Here is a 13446-nt window from a genome sequence, read left to right on the forward strand (position 1 = left end):
ATCCGTCGTCGTCGCCATCTAAATTTCACACTCACTTACTCTTTTCATTTACCGTCCTCGACGAGCTTGCCGCACCCAACGCAAATGAGCCGTTGTCGCCCGCCGACCCTCTTGGCCTTGAACTCTCGACTGCCGCACTTTTGGCAATTCATCTGATCGCCTTCGTCGCTGGTGTACTCCGAGCTAAGGCGGCTAACTATAGAGTTGATACGGCCGTTGGGGCCGCTGTCGCCAGGTCGCAGCAGTTGGGGATCGGCCTCGACCTTCTCTGTAATGTCTTTCTCTATACTTGTGCCATTTTGTTCCTCCTCGACTGTCTTGTCGAAGATGCCCGGGCCGATGCTCTTGCGCCGAGACGCCTTGGTGACGTTGCTGGCCGTCGTCGGTGTAGTGTCCGCCGTGCTCATGCTGTGCCGGCCTTGTCCTTGTGACTGCGCAGCGCTCACGTTGCTGAACGATACAGATGAGCGCAGCGACGAGATGCCACGCCATCGGTTCAGGTTCCAGAACGAATAGCTTGCGCCTGCAGGATCCAGCCGAAGCTCATCGCTTTCAGCATCGTCTTCGTCCGCCGACCGGAACGAGAAGCTCGGCGTCGGCGGGATCGACGGACCCCTCTCGCGGGATGCCCGGCTTGACGTCGGACTCGCGGGCAGCTGCGGCCGCGCTTGCGGTGAGCCGGCATACGGTTGCTTCCGCGCTTCTGACGCGAGGTTGGCTGCACTCGTGTTGATTGGGGTTCGGGCCGCTTTGTTGGGCGACAGGGACCTCTCGCTCTGAGATGGCGTGAGAACCATCGAGCTGGGACGTCCATGCTCAATTCCTTGCCGCCAAGAAATAATATCAGAGCTAAGCTGAGAGGCACCCGGAGCCGCGGCTCGCGTGATGGAGCTCCGGCGTGAACGATTATGGCTGCCAACGCTGGTGCGAGTTGCGACGCTTCCGCTCCGACCCACCATACTCCCCGTTAGCCGGCTCTCATGTCTGCGCTTGATGAACGCGCAGTCTTGACGGAACACTTTGATGACGCCAGATTGGTCAGTCGTGACCAGAATCTGTCCGTCAAAATGCTTTGACTTCTCAATGTACTGAGGGGATTCCTCGGGCTTCTTCACCTGTGTTTTGGTGTCGTCATCAGATTGGCCTCCCTGGCTGGCGATGGACTCTTCGAGGCTCATAAGCGTCACGGGTGGTGGGTTGCACAGATCGTACAGAGGGTCTCCCGAGCCGCCGAGAAGTTGGCGGGACTTAGTCGGCGCGAAGATGGCCGTCGATACCCGGTCAGAGTGTGCGTCAAAGTATTCGCAAGGCTTATCCTTCTCCGAGTCTGCCGAGCGCACCGACCAGATGTACGTCTTCTTGTCTTCGCTTCCCGACACGATCCATTGTCCGTTGTCACTGAAATCCGCATGAATCTGACTGCAGGTGTTCTCCAGACCCTTGAACTTGGCGTCCAAACTCTTATCGCGGAGGTTGTACAGACGAACTCTCGAGTCGTTGGAAGTAATCAGCACCTTGACCTCCTCATCGATAACCATGGTCTTTATTCCAGTGATCTTGCTGCCTTTGGCGTTTTTGCCCCTGGAAGACCGGACATGGAGTTGGGACACGTTCTTGAGACCGTCGGTATCGTAAAACATACACATGCCCGAATAAACTCCTGCAATGGCCGTCTTGCCATCGGGCGAAAATGCCACTGCCGTAATCAAGTCTGACACGTGCGCCGAGTAGGCCACGGCCTTGTCTGGAATGCTCCAAAGTCGGAGCGTTGAATCAAGGGATCCCGCCAAGAAGAACCGGTCGTCCGTGGGATGGAAGCAAATTGATGTGGTGAAATCATTGCTTTTCGCGGCGAAGAGACACTCCTTTCTGCTGATGTGCCATAGTCGAATAGTCTTGTCCATCGATGACGATAGCAGAAAGTTGTTCTTGCTCCAACTAAGGTCGAGTACCTCTCCCGTGTGACCCCGGAACTCATGCACCGGTTTGCTCCGAAACACAGGCGCACTAAGCCTCTCCCCATTGGCATCGTTGGCACTTTCTTCGTCTTCATGCCGCCGTCTCTCTTCATGGGTCGAGATCACTGCCCAAACCCGTACCACTTGATCCTTTCCGGCAGCGGCGAAGTACTTGCCGTCTGGGCTGAATTCGGTTGCCCAAATTGCGCCGCCATTGTCCGAGCGGCGGCTACCGTTCGACGTCGTCACCGTCGCGCCTTTTTCGTCGTTTGCTTCGGGTTGCGGGATTGTCAGCTCTTGGGCAAGGAACATGCGATTGAACTCGCGGTTCTTCTTGTTGTGCGCCTTGATGCGGATGTACCGCGGGGGCTCTTTGTGATGGGGGATGTAGCCGGAACCGATGACAGAGGAAAAGACATGGGCATTATTGCCCTCAGTGCGCTGATCGCTAAAAACAGATTCCTCATCGTCGTCACGTCTCCGGCCGCCGCGCATGCTCAATCGACTCAGGAATGAACCCCCTACTTTCCTACATGCCTGTCAGTACTTGCGCCAAAGCCAGCCCATTGACGGCACCCACTTGTTCTTTGGAGCATCGAATGCGTGTACGGCAAGCTTCGTTGGCTGCTCAGGGTCGGGAAGAGGACTGTCTGGAGGTCGCCGGAGTTGTGGAGGAACAGTGTGGTCGGTGTTGGTTCGCATCAAAATGTGCTTCAACATGTCAGCTAGGTGGCCCTGAGAAGCACCGAGGGAACGTCTCACTTGGGATAACGGGTCAATGGCAGCTGGAGAATGGACAGCGGCGGGGGCAGGCTTGACGGGCTTGAGCTCCTTCGCATTCGGAGTCGTACTCCGGCTCAGCTTCGTAGGCGTCTTCTTGGCAAAGGTCGCAAAGCTGCTGCCTATACCACGATTAGCATCCACCGTCCACGTCTGCGCCACAAGGGCGACGATCAAAGGCTCCCGCGGGTCGAGTGTCCAGCGGTGAGAGATGAGAAGAGTGGCTCCAGAGCAGATCGTCTTACGTACCTTGGGTCTGGGAATCTGAAGCGGCTGGCGACTTCTGAGGCGTAACAGAGGGTTCACGGCTCACGGGGATTGGCAGACCAGGCTCGGAGGCGGACGCCGGAGGCAGAGGATGGGGTGCTGGGCCGTCATCGCGACGGCCGGCGTCCGAGAGCTTTATGGCGGACGTAGGGGTCGACATTTCCCATCATGCGCAACGTGGGCAAGGGGAAAGCCGCGCGTAAAGCTGGGTCGTGGAGGAGAAAGTTGGGTCGGTGTGATCTGAGATGTGTGTAATTGCTAATGGGCGCGCGCGGGCGGGTGAGCGAGGTAAGCGCGGGAAGGTAAGCTGAGAAGTGCCCTCGGTGGCTTTCGCGGATCTCGAATAAGCGGCCCTGTCTCTGGTGGACAACAGGTGGTAGTGAAGAGCAGGACGGTCGAGTGAAAAAGTAATACGAGCGATCCGAGAGACCCGATGGTCACGAACGGGATTGGACGGGGGAACGGGTGCGGCGGCCGGAGGGCGGGATGATTGGCGCTCCCCCGGAGAGTTGTAGATGACCGACACAGTTCAAGACGAACAAAGAAGTGCGGTCCCGCGGATTGGAGATTGGGGTGGGAGGTACCGAGTTCTCGTTGGTAGGCCGCTCTTCCTCGTTCCCGTCGTTTCCGATACGACAAGCAACAGGAAACCAAGAAAGAAAAAAAGATGGAAACGAGAAGAAGCGGACCGCCTCGGACAAATTGAAGTAAGGTATCTGACGGTCGGTGTGTTAGTCGCGCGCGCGGTTTGAACGTGTTGCGTGTGGTGGTATTAATCTTTTTGGTGGTGGTGAGGCGGTTGGGCGGGCTGCGGGTGGTTGGGAATGGACCTGGACCTGGACCTGGACGCCGGGGCCGAAAACACATGGGAAATGGGAATAGTGGGAATCGGATGCTTGGAAATGGAGGCTAATACGGAGTACGCGGGATCGGGTTGAACCAGTCCGCGTATTCCGGGCGAAGTGACGGGGTTGACATGCGCAGTGAAATAGAAGAAGAGGTCGGGGAAAGACAGGGCACCGCTGCGACGCACCTTTCTGCGACACTTTCAACCAAGCAGGTTAAGGTAAGTAGGTATTCGCAAGCTACTGAAATGCCATGCAGCAACTTCAACTGCAGCTGCAAGGTCGATGCGTAATGTCGATGTAATAATAAGCGATGACTTTGAACCAGGACTCGGCCGGGGACTGGACTTGGACTGGCTGGCTGGACCTGCAAGACTGGACAGTGACACACACAACCTTGAAAAGCAGTGCAGATGCGCGGCTTGATCCGCACGGCTTCCTTGCAATTGACCAGGATGGGTTCCCCTCGCAAAGCCGCAGACTGTGGGGGAACCAGAAACGGTTTTGTTTCCTTTTTTTTTTTTTTCTCCCGTCCTCGGGAACAAAAGGTGCGGTGCGGTAGAATGCGAGCCGAGGCAGCTGCTGCAAATGTCGTATTTCGCGTGCCTGTTGATTAATCGACAAACCAACCCGCGGGATATGACGCAAATCCCCGAGCAAGACGGAGGCCGGAGGGCGACAGGGCAATGCCAATGCCGCTTCGTAGGGGTGTAACAGCGACGATGTCGGTCGCGATAGACAAGAGTGACAGCAAATGGAAGGGAAAAGAGGAACGCAGGATGAGAGAAGAAAAGAGGATGGCGGTAGGTAAGGTAATAGGCCTAGAGGTAGGGCGAAAATAAAGAACCTGAGGGAAGCAGCGCCGAATGCAGCAGCAGCCGGCTTCAGATGTTAAAAAAGAGGAAAGTGAGGTACCTGACTGCACTGCAATGCACTGCACTGCACCGCGTTGCGACGCTCAGGGCGAAACCAAAGACGACACACGCACACTGACACTTGACTGACACCACTTGGAACGGTCCCTCCAGGCTTCCTACGCGGGCACACTACCTTACCTTAGGTACGTTGGTGGAAGGACACTGGACGACCGCCACCACCGCCTCCACCACCACCTCTTCACCACCTCGGGTTAGCCTTTTGCCCCAGCTGGTGCAGCCAGGCACCGGAATTGTGTGTCAACAGCCACTGCCAGCATGCATCTGATTCGATCTAATCCGACCCAATCCAACCCAATCCAACTCAACCAATTGATGGGAGATTACTTTGAACGCAGGTATCAATCAGCAGAGCAAGTCAGCATGGAATGGAGAGCAGTCTCCGTCATGCCAATGGGTCATACCCCATGCTGAGCCACATCCACATCAGGCTCATCTTTGGATCGCTTATTGTAGCATTACGTATCTTGTTACTTGTTTGAGGAGGCATAATTAATATGGGGAACAGAAAGAGAGAGGATGGACTTTTGACGGCTGGGATTCAGGACCATTTCATCCATGGATGACGTCGTCCGCCCATTCGCCGCCCGACTGTGCCCTGAGCTCAAGCCGGGCAACGCAACGCAACGCAGCGACACCGACGGCGACGACAATGACCGTCCGGTGATCTGCGATCAATGATCTGCCCGATTGAACCCTCGAGGCCAATCTGGAATCTTGTCCACAACGTCGGGCGGCGGGGTGTGTCTGTGAACAGGGCAGGGCGCCGATTTAAGGTGATGGCTGAAGGTCAAACTGTAAATCGTGCTGGCCACTGCGGCAATCAGATGACCATTGCTCTCACTCAGCATTCAGCTGGCACAGCTCTGCTGTTGTGTTGTTCACCAAGCTCTGGCCCCCCGAAACCTCTTCTTCTCCAGACTCTTACCTACGTACAGAATGTAAGCTAGGATCATCCAGTAAGACTCCAAACCCAATTGGACTCCCCGCGGGCTTGCTTAGTAGCTCCTCACGTGGCTGTATCCATGGCCACGCAGCAAACGCTACCACACCCCCGGTGAAGCCTCAACTCTGTTGCCTAGATGCTCTTCAGCCCAATGCCTAGGTGCTCTTCTGTACTTTAAAAGGTCATCCCCGCATCATTGCCGGTGGCTGTTCATCCTTCAGACCAAGTAGGAAACGACACAGCCTCCGCCAGACACCTTCCCTCTTCACATCCCAAAGATGGTGTTGGTGGCGGGGCCAATCCTTATCGATAAGGTCAGTAACGATAAGGTACCTAGATAGAGATAACAATGAGCCTTAGACGCTTGGACCCCCAGGCACCCAGGTAAGCCTACTGCGTACAGAGGTGCTTCAGTGACAGAAAGGTACACCGCACCGGAGATACAGCGGGGTGGACTGTCTTAAGGCGCCCGAGAAACGTCATCCTTAGCTCCCCGACCCCTGTTCCACATGCAGCAAGGCCGGCCCAAGCTAAGGCAATCTGCCAATCTGCGTCGAGATATTTTGAAATGTTCATCCACGACTCACCCTTCTCCTTTGCGAAAAATCGCCGTCTTCCCCAGGAGCAAATCCAACAGGCCAACCAAAACATGAAGCTGGTCCCGACTAAGTCGTCGCAGGACATTGGCGAAGATGCCGTCACTCTTCTGCCCGAGGACTCTGAGGATATGGTAAGTCAGGTCGCCAGATGCTTTTGTTCTTTTCTGTTCCCTTGCCCCCCGTCGCAATGCACCGCACCGCACCGCATCGCGTCGCAACCCACGAAACCAAATGCTGACCGCCGTCGCTCCAGTGGCACGCCTACAACCTCATTAGCCCAGGCGATCTCGTCATGGCCCATGCCGTGCGCAAGGTCGTCCAGGAGACAAAGACAGGCAGCACCATCTCCGAACGAGTCCACACCATGCTAGTCATCCGCGTCAAGAGCACATTTTTCGACCCCATCGTCGGCCAACTCCAGGTCAGCGGCACCGTCAAGTCTGAGAATGCCTACGTCAGTCTCGGCCAACACCACACCCTCGACCTCGAAATCTCTCGTCCATTCACGATAAGCAAGCCCGAGGGCTGGGACACCGTCGCCAAGGAGGCCCTCTCCGAGAGTCTTTCCGACGACAAGGATGGCGCCATGGCCGCCGTCGTCATGCAGGAGGGCATCGCCAACATTTGCATCATCAACCAGTTCCGCACCGTCGTGAAGCAGCGCATCGAGAGTGTCATCCCCAAGAAGCGCAGTGCCGCATCCGAGACATCCCAGGGCATGAAGCGTTTCTACGAAAAGATCCTCACCTCCCTACTTCGCACCGTCAACTTCGATCAGCCCAGACCGTTGCTTCTCGCCAGCCCGGGCTTCGTCGCCGCCGATTTCAGGAAATACATTCAGGACGAGGGGCGAGACAAGTCGGACAAGAAGCTGTCGGCGATTGCCAAGGAGACCATCGTGATTCACACAAACTCGGGCCATGTCCACAGTCTCAACGAGGTCCTGAAGAGTCCCGAGATGGGCACCAAGTTGAAGGATTTCAAGTTCACAAAGGAGACGAGGTTGATGGACCAGTTCTTTGAGAGGCTACGATTGGAAGACGGGCGTGCATGGTACGGAGCTTCGTCCGTTGCCAAGGCCGTCAATGAGGGAGCCATCGGACCCGGCGGCGGCGTTCTTATTATGAACAACTCCCTGTTCCGCAGCTCCGACATCCCGACAAGGAAAAAGTACGTGGGAATGGTGGACAAGGTCAAGGCAGACGGTGGTGAAGTCAGGATTCTGAGCAGCGACCACGAGAGCGGTCAGCGACTCGACATGTTGGGCAGCATCGCCGCCATCCTGTCGTATCCCATCCACGACCTGGACGACGACGAAGACGACGACGCGGCAGCAGCAGGAGATGGCGACGGCGAAGAGACCATCATATGAGATGGCTACTATTTCATTTAGACACAAAAGAATTTACTTACGACCTTATGAGATATCAAAATATTTACCCAGCGATTGGCAGCAATGTTCAAGTGTTTGCAATATCTCCAGTGATGGAGGGGCAAATGGCGGGGTAAAGCTCCCGCCTGTTCAGGCGGGCTGTCTGTGTCTGGAATGGCCTGTTGCCCCTCCCCCTCGTATGACGTAAACAGGCCCCCAAACAACTGAAACGCGATTCGTGAGTGCCCTCAGCGGTGCGATAACGGCACTGATGAGATGAGCTCGGCACAGCAACACCGAAGCTGCAGCAAATGAGGCCAACGGGGCAAGGCGCAATCCCGTGGAAGAGCACACAGCTGTCCCAGTGCAGTGAGCGCAGTGCCCCATGACTAATGGCCTCATTGGGGAGGACGAACCGCTGGGCTGCGAACTCGTCCCGATATCTGCGCCTTCCACTGAAACCCCCTCACTTTGACTTGCGACCACTTCCACAACGCTTTGCTGCGCGTAACCACACAATGGCCGCCGCTCTCACCCTCCAGTCCAAGCAGAAGCTTCCCAACGGCTACGAAATCCCCGTGCTGGGATATGGTGTATGTGTTGTTCCCCTTGCGCGATTATCCGCACACCAATTGCTGACAGCCGAGTAGCTCTGGAAGACGTGAGTTTGTGTGAAAACACGCCCCGGCAGTATCACCATTGACACTCGTATAGCCCCCCGGAGCAGGCCGAGGAGGTCGTTATTGAGGCCTTGAAGGTTGGCTACCGCCATGTAAGACCACCGTTGACCCACACAGCTCGCCTGGGAGATCTGACATTCGCAGATCGACTCGGCCGCCTCGTACAAGAATGAGGCAGGCTGCGGAAGCGCCATTCACAAGACCAAGGACGTCCCTCGGTCCGAGATCTTCTTCACCTCCAAGGTCCGCCATATCAACTATGATGGTGCCAAGACCCAGGTTGAGAAGACCCTCAACGAGACCGGTCTCGATTACATTGACCTGATGTTGCTTCACTGCCCTTACGGCGGTTCCCAAGGTCGCAAGGGCGCCTGGAAGGCTCTTGTCGAGGCTCAGGAGGCCGGAAAAGTCCGGTCCATCGGCGTCAGCAACTACGGCGTGCACCACCTTGACGAGCTTGAGACGCACATCAAGGAGCTGGAGGCGGAGCGTGGGGCCGGCAAGGGTGGCGTCATCGCCGTCGCACAATACGAGATTCACCCGTGGTGCGCGAGAAACGACATTGTCCAGTGGCTCCAGAAGCGCAACGTCGCCATCGAGGCATACAGCCCGCTGGTCAGGGGAGAGCGATGGGGCGAAAAGAACCTCAAGGCCCTCGCCGACAAGCACGGCAAGTCCGAGGCTCAGGTCCTGCTGCGATGGAGTCTGCAAAAGGGATACATCCCCCTGCCCAAGAGCGTCACCCCCGCGAGAATCCTGGCCAACACCGAGGTCTACGACTTTGAGCTGTCGGACGAGGATATGAAGTCGCTCGAGACGGACGAGTACGCGCCAGTCTGTTGGGACCCGACTGTCAGCCCCTTGGACGGACCCCAGGATGGTTGAGCTTGAATAGATTGCTTGTCTCACTTTCTCACGGCTTGTCTCGGCGGGACGTATACCGATAGGCCGGCACCGATAGAGCAAGAGATAGAAAACAAACGACACTTCATTTACCGTTGACCAAAGTGCCGTCGCATGTGAAACCGCCGAGGTCAAGCTTGCGAACTTCTGGAAAGCCTTGTTCGACAGTCTTGGCGTTCTCGCGGCCACCGGCCACAATCTCGGGCACGTGTGACGACCTCTCGATGTCGACTTCATTTCCCGGATAGAGAGTGCCGATTCGGTCTCAGTCTTCGCAACGTCGACCGAAAGGGACATGAGCTTGCTCGACTGTATGTTATGATCAGAGGGAGAAAAAAAAAAAGAATGACTTATCTTCCTATCATAGACAGCCGCAATCATCTGCCATCTATGCTCAACACTGGGAAAACGTCCGTCTTCTCAAGCCAAGACATCCCCGGAGATGAGCCATGGATAAAAGCCTCCATAATGATGTGCTTCCTCTTACTCTTGTCGAGAGAATTGCTTGGTGTCGACATCTTCTCTCGCCCGGCCCAGGATGAAAGAAACCAACACATCAGCACGACCGAGCCCTGGTGAAGGTTGCGTCGAGGTCATTAGCCCATCATCCACCATTTGCGTATCAGACCACGCCGCACCAAGAGAATCGCGCTGTGCGGGATTCTCAAGGACGCAGCGACACTGGGTCGTCTTGCTTGCAGCCCTGGCGGCGTTTGTTGCTCCTCTCAGCGTCTTCATCTACATTCCCATTATCGATACCCTGTCAGAAGAGCTACACGTATCCATCGAGTTCATAAACATTACGATAACATCCTATCTCATCGTTCAAGGGCTTGTCCCGGCTTTGCTTAGCAACATTGCCGATCATGTTGGACGTCGACCGGTGTATCTGGTCTCATTTTTTACGTTCTCTGTGTCGTGCATCGGACTAGCACTGCAACGGTCGTACTCCGAGCTGCTTATTTTTCGAATGATGCAAAGTGCCGGAACATCAAGTGAGCTTCCACCTCAAATGTCATCGAGCCTTGCTGACTTTAGCAGATCTTCTATCTCTCGGAGCTATGGTTGTCAGCGACGTTGCCCCGGCTCATTTAAGGGGAAGGTACATGAGCGCAATGCTGACTGGGTAAGCTATGGGAATCACCTAAGTAAATATTGCACTAACGTTTGCAAAAGAGTCAACTTTGGCCCCGTTGTAGGTCCATTCGTAGGAGGCATAATGGATGATGAGATAGGATGGCATCAGTCTTTCTGGCTTCTTCTCGCCTTCGGAATTGCTTGCTGGACCTGCCTCTTCTTCTTCCTACCCGAAACCTGCCAAAATACCGTAAACAATAGCATTGAGATGGAACGAAAAGTCAGCTGCCCGGTATCGTCAGCCCTAGTTCCCGACGACAAAGCGGTGGCCGCGCCGGACACCCAAGCGCTTGTCCCATCAACACACGCCTTCCTGAATCCTTTTCGGGAACTGAAGATTATTTTCCGACGGCTAGATGCGCTCATACTTGCGGGAAACGCCTTGGTTCATCTCAGCTTCACGTGTATCCAGGACTCGCTCGCTCACCTGGCCATGGAGAATTACAAGCTGAATGGATTGCAAGCGGGCCTGTGCTACGTGCCGTATGGCTTGGCCGTATTCATATCTGCATACGCAGTTGGTGCGTATATTCGCCCCCATTGCATGTTTGTATTCTGACAACGAGCAGGCAAGATCATTGATCATGACTACACCGCCGTGGCGAGGTCTCATGGCATCTCCATCAGCGATTTTGTTGGACACAACTTTGCGAGCTTCCCGATTGAACGTGCCCGACTCCGAACTGCATGGTATCTGTTCCCATTTGTAATCGCTTCAACGGTGTTTTACGGCTGGGCGGTTGAGTACAAGATAAACCTGGGCCTTATTATGATCACGCAATTCATCTGTTGTCTCGCGTCGACGGGCATTAGCAACGTGAGTTTGGAACCACCACACGGCACGTATTGTTGCTGACAACGATGCAGACTTGCCTCACATTGTACATGGACCTCCATCCAAGAAATCCCGGAGTTGCGAGTATAGCAATGAACCTAGTCAGATCCCTTGCGGCCGCGGCCGGTGTTGCTGTCGTCCAGCTGCTCGTGGAAGAGTTCGGGACAGGTTGGACTTTCACCGCATATGGGGCCACCTGCTTGGCCTCTGTCCCGATGCTACTAGCAGTCAGGGCTTGGGGGCCGAGATGGCGGGAGGCAGGTAGTCGAATGGGTAGTGTGCAAAGAGGTTATTAGAAGTAGACAGCCATCAGGATACCGGCTGTGAGCTTCCTCACTTGAGCCCGGTGGCATGGCGCTAACAGGCAGTCTCCTTTGTCGCTTTCCTTGGGTCTGGATAGAACGAGTGTTGATTATCATTACACACACGCACAATGTGTTACTACGTAGCTTGAACCCTTTCACCGTCGCTGACACCATCTCTACTCAATCTGGATCTTGACAGAAATGGAACCCTTCTTCGTCTGGACGACGATCAAGTCATGGTCGTAAGAGATATCCTCCACGGTGGTGTTGTACAGCTTCGACCTGGGAATAACACGCAAAGCCATCAGGGCCGCCATGAGGTACACCTCGCAGTAAGCCAAGCTTCGTAAATGTTAGTACGGAGACCCCAAAACTTGAGGAAAGCTATGACTTACTGCTCGCCAATGCACGATCGGCTACCCTTGCCAAAGGCAAGGAGATACTTTTGGAGCTTGTAGTTGGGCTTACCATCCACCAACCAACGCTCGGGGCTGAACTCGTCAGGGTCAGGGAAAAGTTCCTTGTCCCAGTGGTTGATCATGGAGGTCATGCCGATGGGGGTGCCCCTGGGAATGACCCACTCCTTCTTGCCGTCACGGGTCTTGTAGGCCAGGTCCTCCTCACGAGCAATTCTAGCCGATCGGTGGGAAACACCAGGCATCATGCGCAGGGACTCATGGATGACGGCCCACAGGAAAGGCTTCTGCTCAAGCTCGGTCCATTTGAGGTTCGAGGGGTCAACACCCCGAAGCTCCTCCATCAGGCGGGCGTACGTCGTGGGTTGCGCCAGAAGATAGTAGGTGATGACAGTGAGCGTGGCCTGTGTCGGTCAGTTCATGATGCTAGTTCGAAAGTTGGAGCACGACATACGGCAGTGGTCTCGGTACCGGCCAGCAAGAAGTTGAAGCCCTCTCCCGACAAACGGTACATGGACTTCTCAGACTCGGGCATCGTCTTGGACTCCATTAGATCGGCAAAGACTCTTCCGTTCTCAGGGTTGTTCAGAGCTGCTTGGATGTATCCAGGAATGACAACGTTCATCTGTCTCATGACGGACTTGATGTCCTCACCCATGTAGTCGGCCATCATAGGGAGCACCTGCGCCATCTTTCTACCGAGAGCATTGTGTCTCATCATGTAAGCACTCTTGAAGAAAGACTTGACCCAAGTGGCGAAGTTGGGCTCCCAGCCCTCCTGGGCGATGAAGCCCATGGGTTCACCAAAGGCATACTGAGAAATGATGTCGGCAGTGAAGCAGTTGAAGGCTTCCTTCACGTCAAAGGGCTCCTTGCCAGCGGACCTGAGCATCTTGTCGATAGCAAGCTGAGCAAACTCCTGCACCTCGCCCTCCAGCTTGAGCATCTGCTGGCGGGAGAAGAACTTGGACAGGGCGCCCTTGCGCATGCGGTGGACTTCGTGGTTGACGGTGGAGAAGCCGGTGACGGACACGGGGCCGGCGCCGCCGGTGTTCAGCTGGTGCTGCCACTTGTCGCGGATGCGACCCGGACCGGCATAGATCTCATCGGTGAAGAGAGGGTCCGAGCAGTGAAGCTCATCGGGGTTGATTCTGACAATGGGGCCTTGAGTCTTTCTGTCAGAACTCAACCGTGTTCATGACTAGTGCTACCATGACTTACCATATTGCTCGTGCATCCGTGCAATAACCTTGCCATATCTTCCAAGCAGCCACCAGTCGTAGTATGCCTCGTACAAGTAGCTCGCGGCTGCGATCTTGGGCCCAGGGAAGCGGGCCAGAGGGTGGAAAGGCGAGATGTTGTACAGCGCGACCAGGATGTAGTAGGCCACATAGAGGCCAAGGAAGTAGACAACGGCCATGGGAGTCAGAGCGGCCTTGAGACCGTCGGCTATTGAGTTCACAGCCAT

General features: G+C 55.4%; 4 protein-coding genes across 4 annotated transcripts; 2 read left to right on the top strand and 2 right to left on the bottom strand.

The window, feature by feature from the left end:
- Positions 1–44: 44 nt before the first annotated feature.
- On the bottom strand, positions 45–3165 carry COL26b_008467 (uncharacterized protein; the record flags this gene model as incomplete). The annotated part of the gene is made up of 3 exons (XM_053181225.1): positions 45–2487; positions 2539–2860; positions 2988–3165. The coding sequence occupies 3 exons, from the start codon at positions 3163–3165 to the stop codon at positions 45–47; spliced, it is 2943 nt and encodes a 980-aa protein (XP_053034845.1).
- Positions 3166–6380: 3215 nt separating this feature from the next.
- COL26b_008468 (uncharacterized protein) lies at positions 6381–7702 on the top strand (the record flags this gene model as incomplete). The annotated part of the gene is made up of 2 exons (XM_053181226.1): positions 6381–6461; positions 6584–7702. The coding sequence occupies 2 exons, from the start codon at positions 6381–6383 to the stop codon at positions 7700–7702; spliced, it is 1200 nt and encodes a 399-aa protein (XP_053034846.1).
- Positions 7703–8220: 518 nt separating this feature from the next.
- Positions 8221–9267, top strand: COL26b_008469 (uncharacterized protein; the record flags this gene model as incomplete). The annotated part of the gene is made up of 3 exons (XM_053181227.1): positions 8221–8295; positions 8430–8474; positions 8527–9267. The coding sequence occupies 3 exons, from the start codon at positions 8221–8223 to the stop codon at positions 9265–9267; spliced, it is 861 nt and encodes a 286-aa protein (XP_053034847.1).
- Positions 9268–11738: 2471 nt separating this feature from the next.
- COL26b_008470 (uncharacterized protein) lies at positions 11739–13446 on the bottom strand (the record flags this gene model as incomplete). The annotated part of the gene is made up of 4 exons (XM_053181228.1): positions 11739–11904; positions 11958–12382; positions 12433–13142; positions 13200–13446. The coding sequence occupies 4 exons, from the start codon at positions 13444–13446 to the stop codon at positions 11739–11741; spliced, it is 1548 nt and encodes a 515-aa protein (XP_053034848.1).

The sequence above is a fragment of the Colletotrichum chrysophilum genome (genome assembly GCF_026319265.1).
Source record: "Colletotrichum chrysophilum strain AFK26 chromosome Unknown scaffold_74, whole genome shotgun sequence".
Classification (NCBI taxonomy): domain Eukaryota; kingdom Fungi; phylum Ascomycota; class Sordariomycetes; order Glomerellales; family Glomerellaceae; genus Colletotrichum; species Colletotrichum chrysophilum.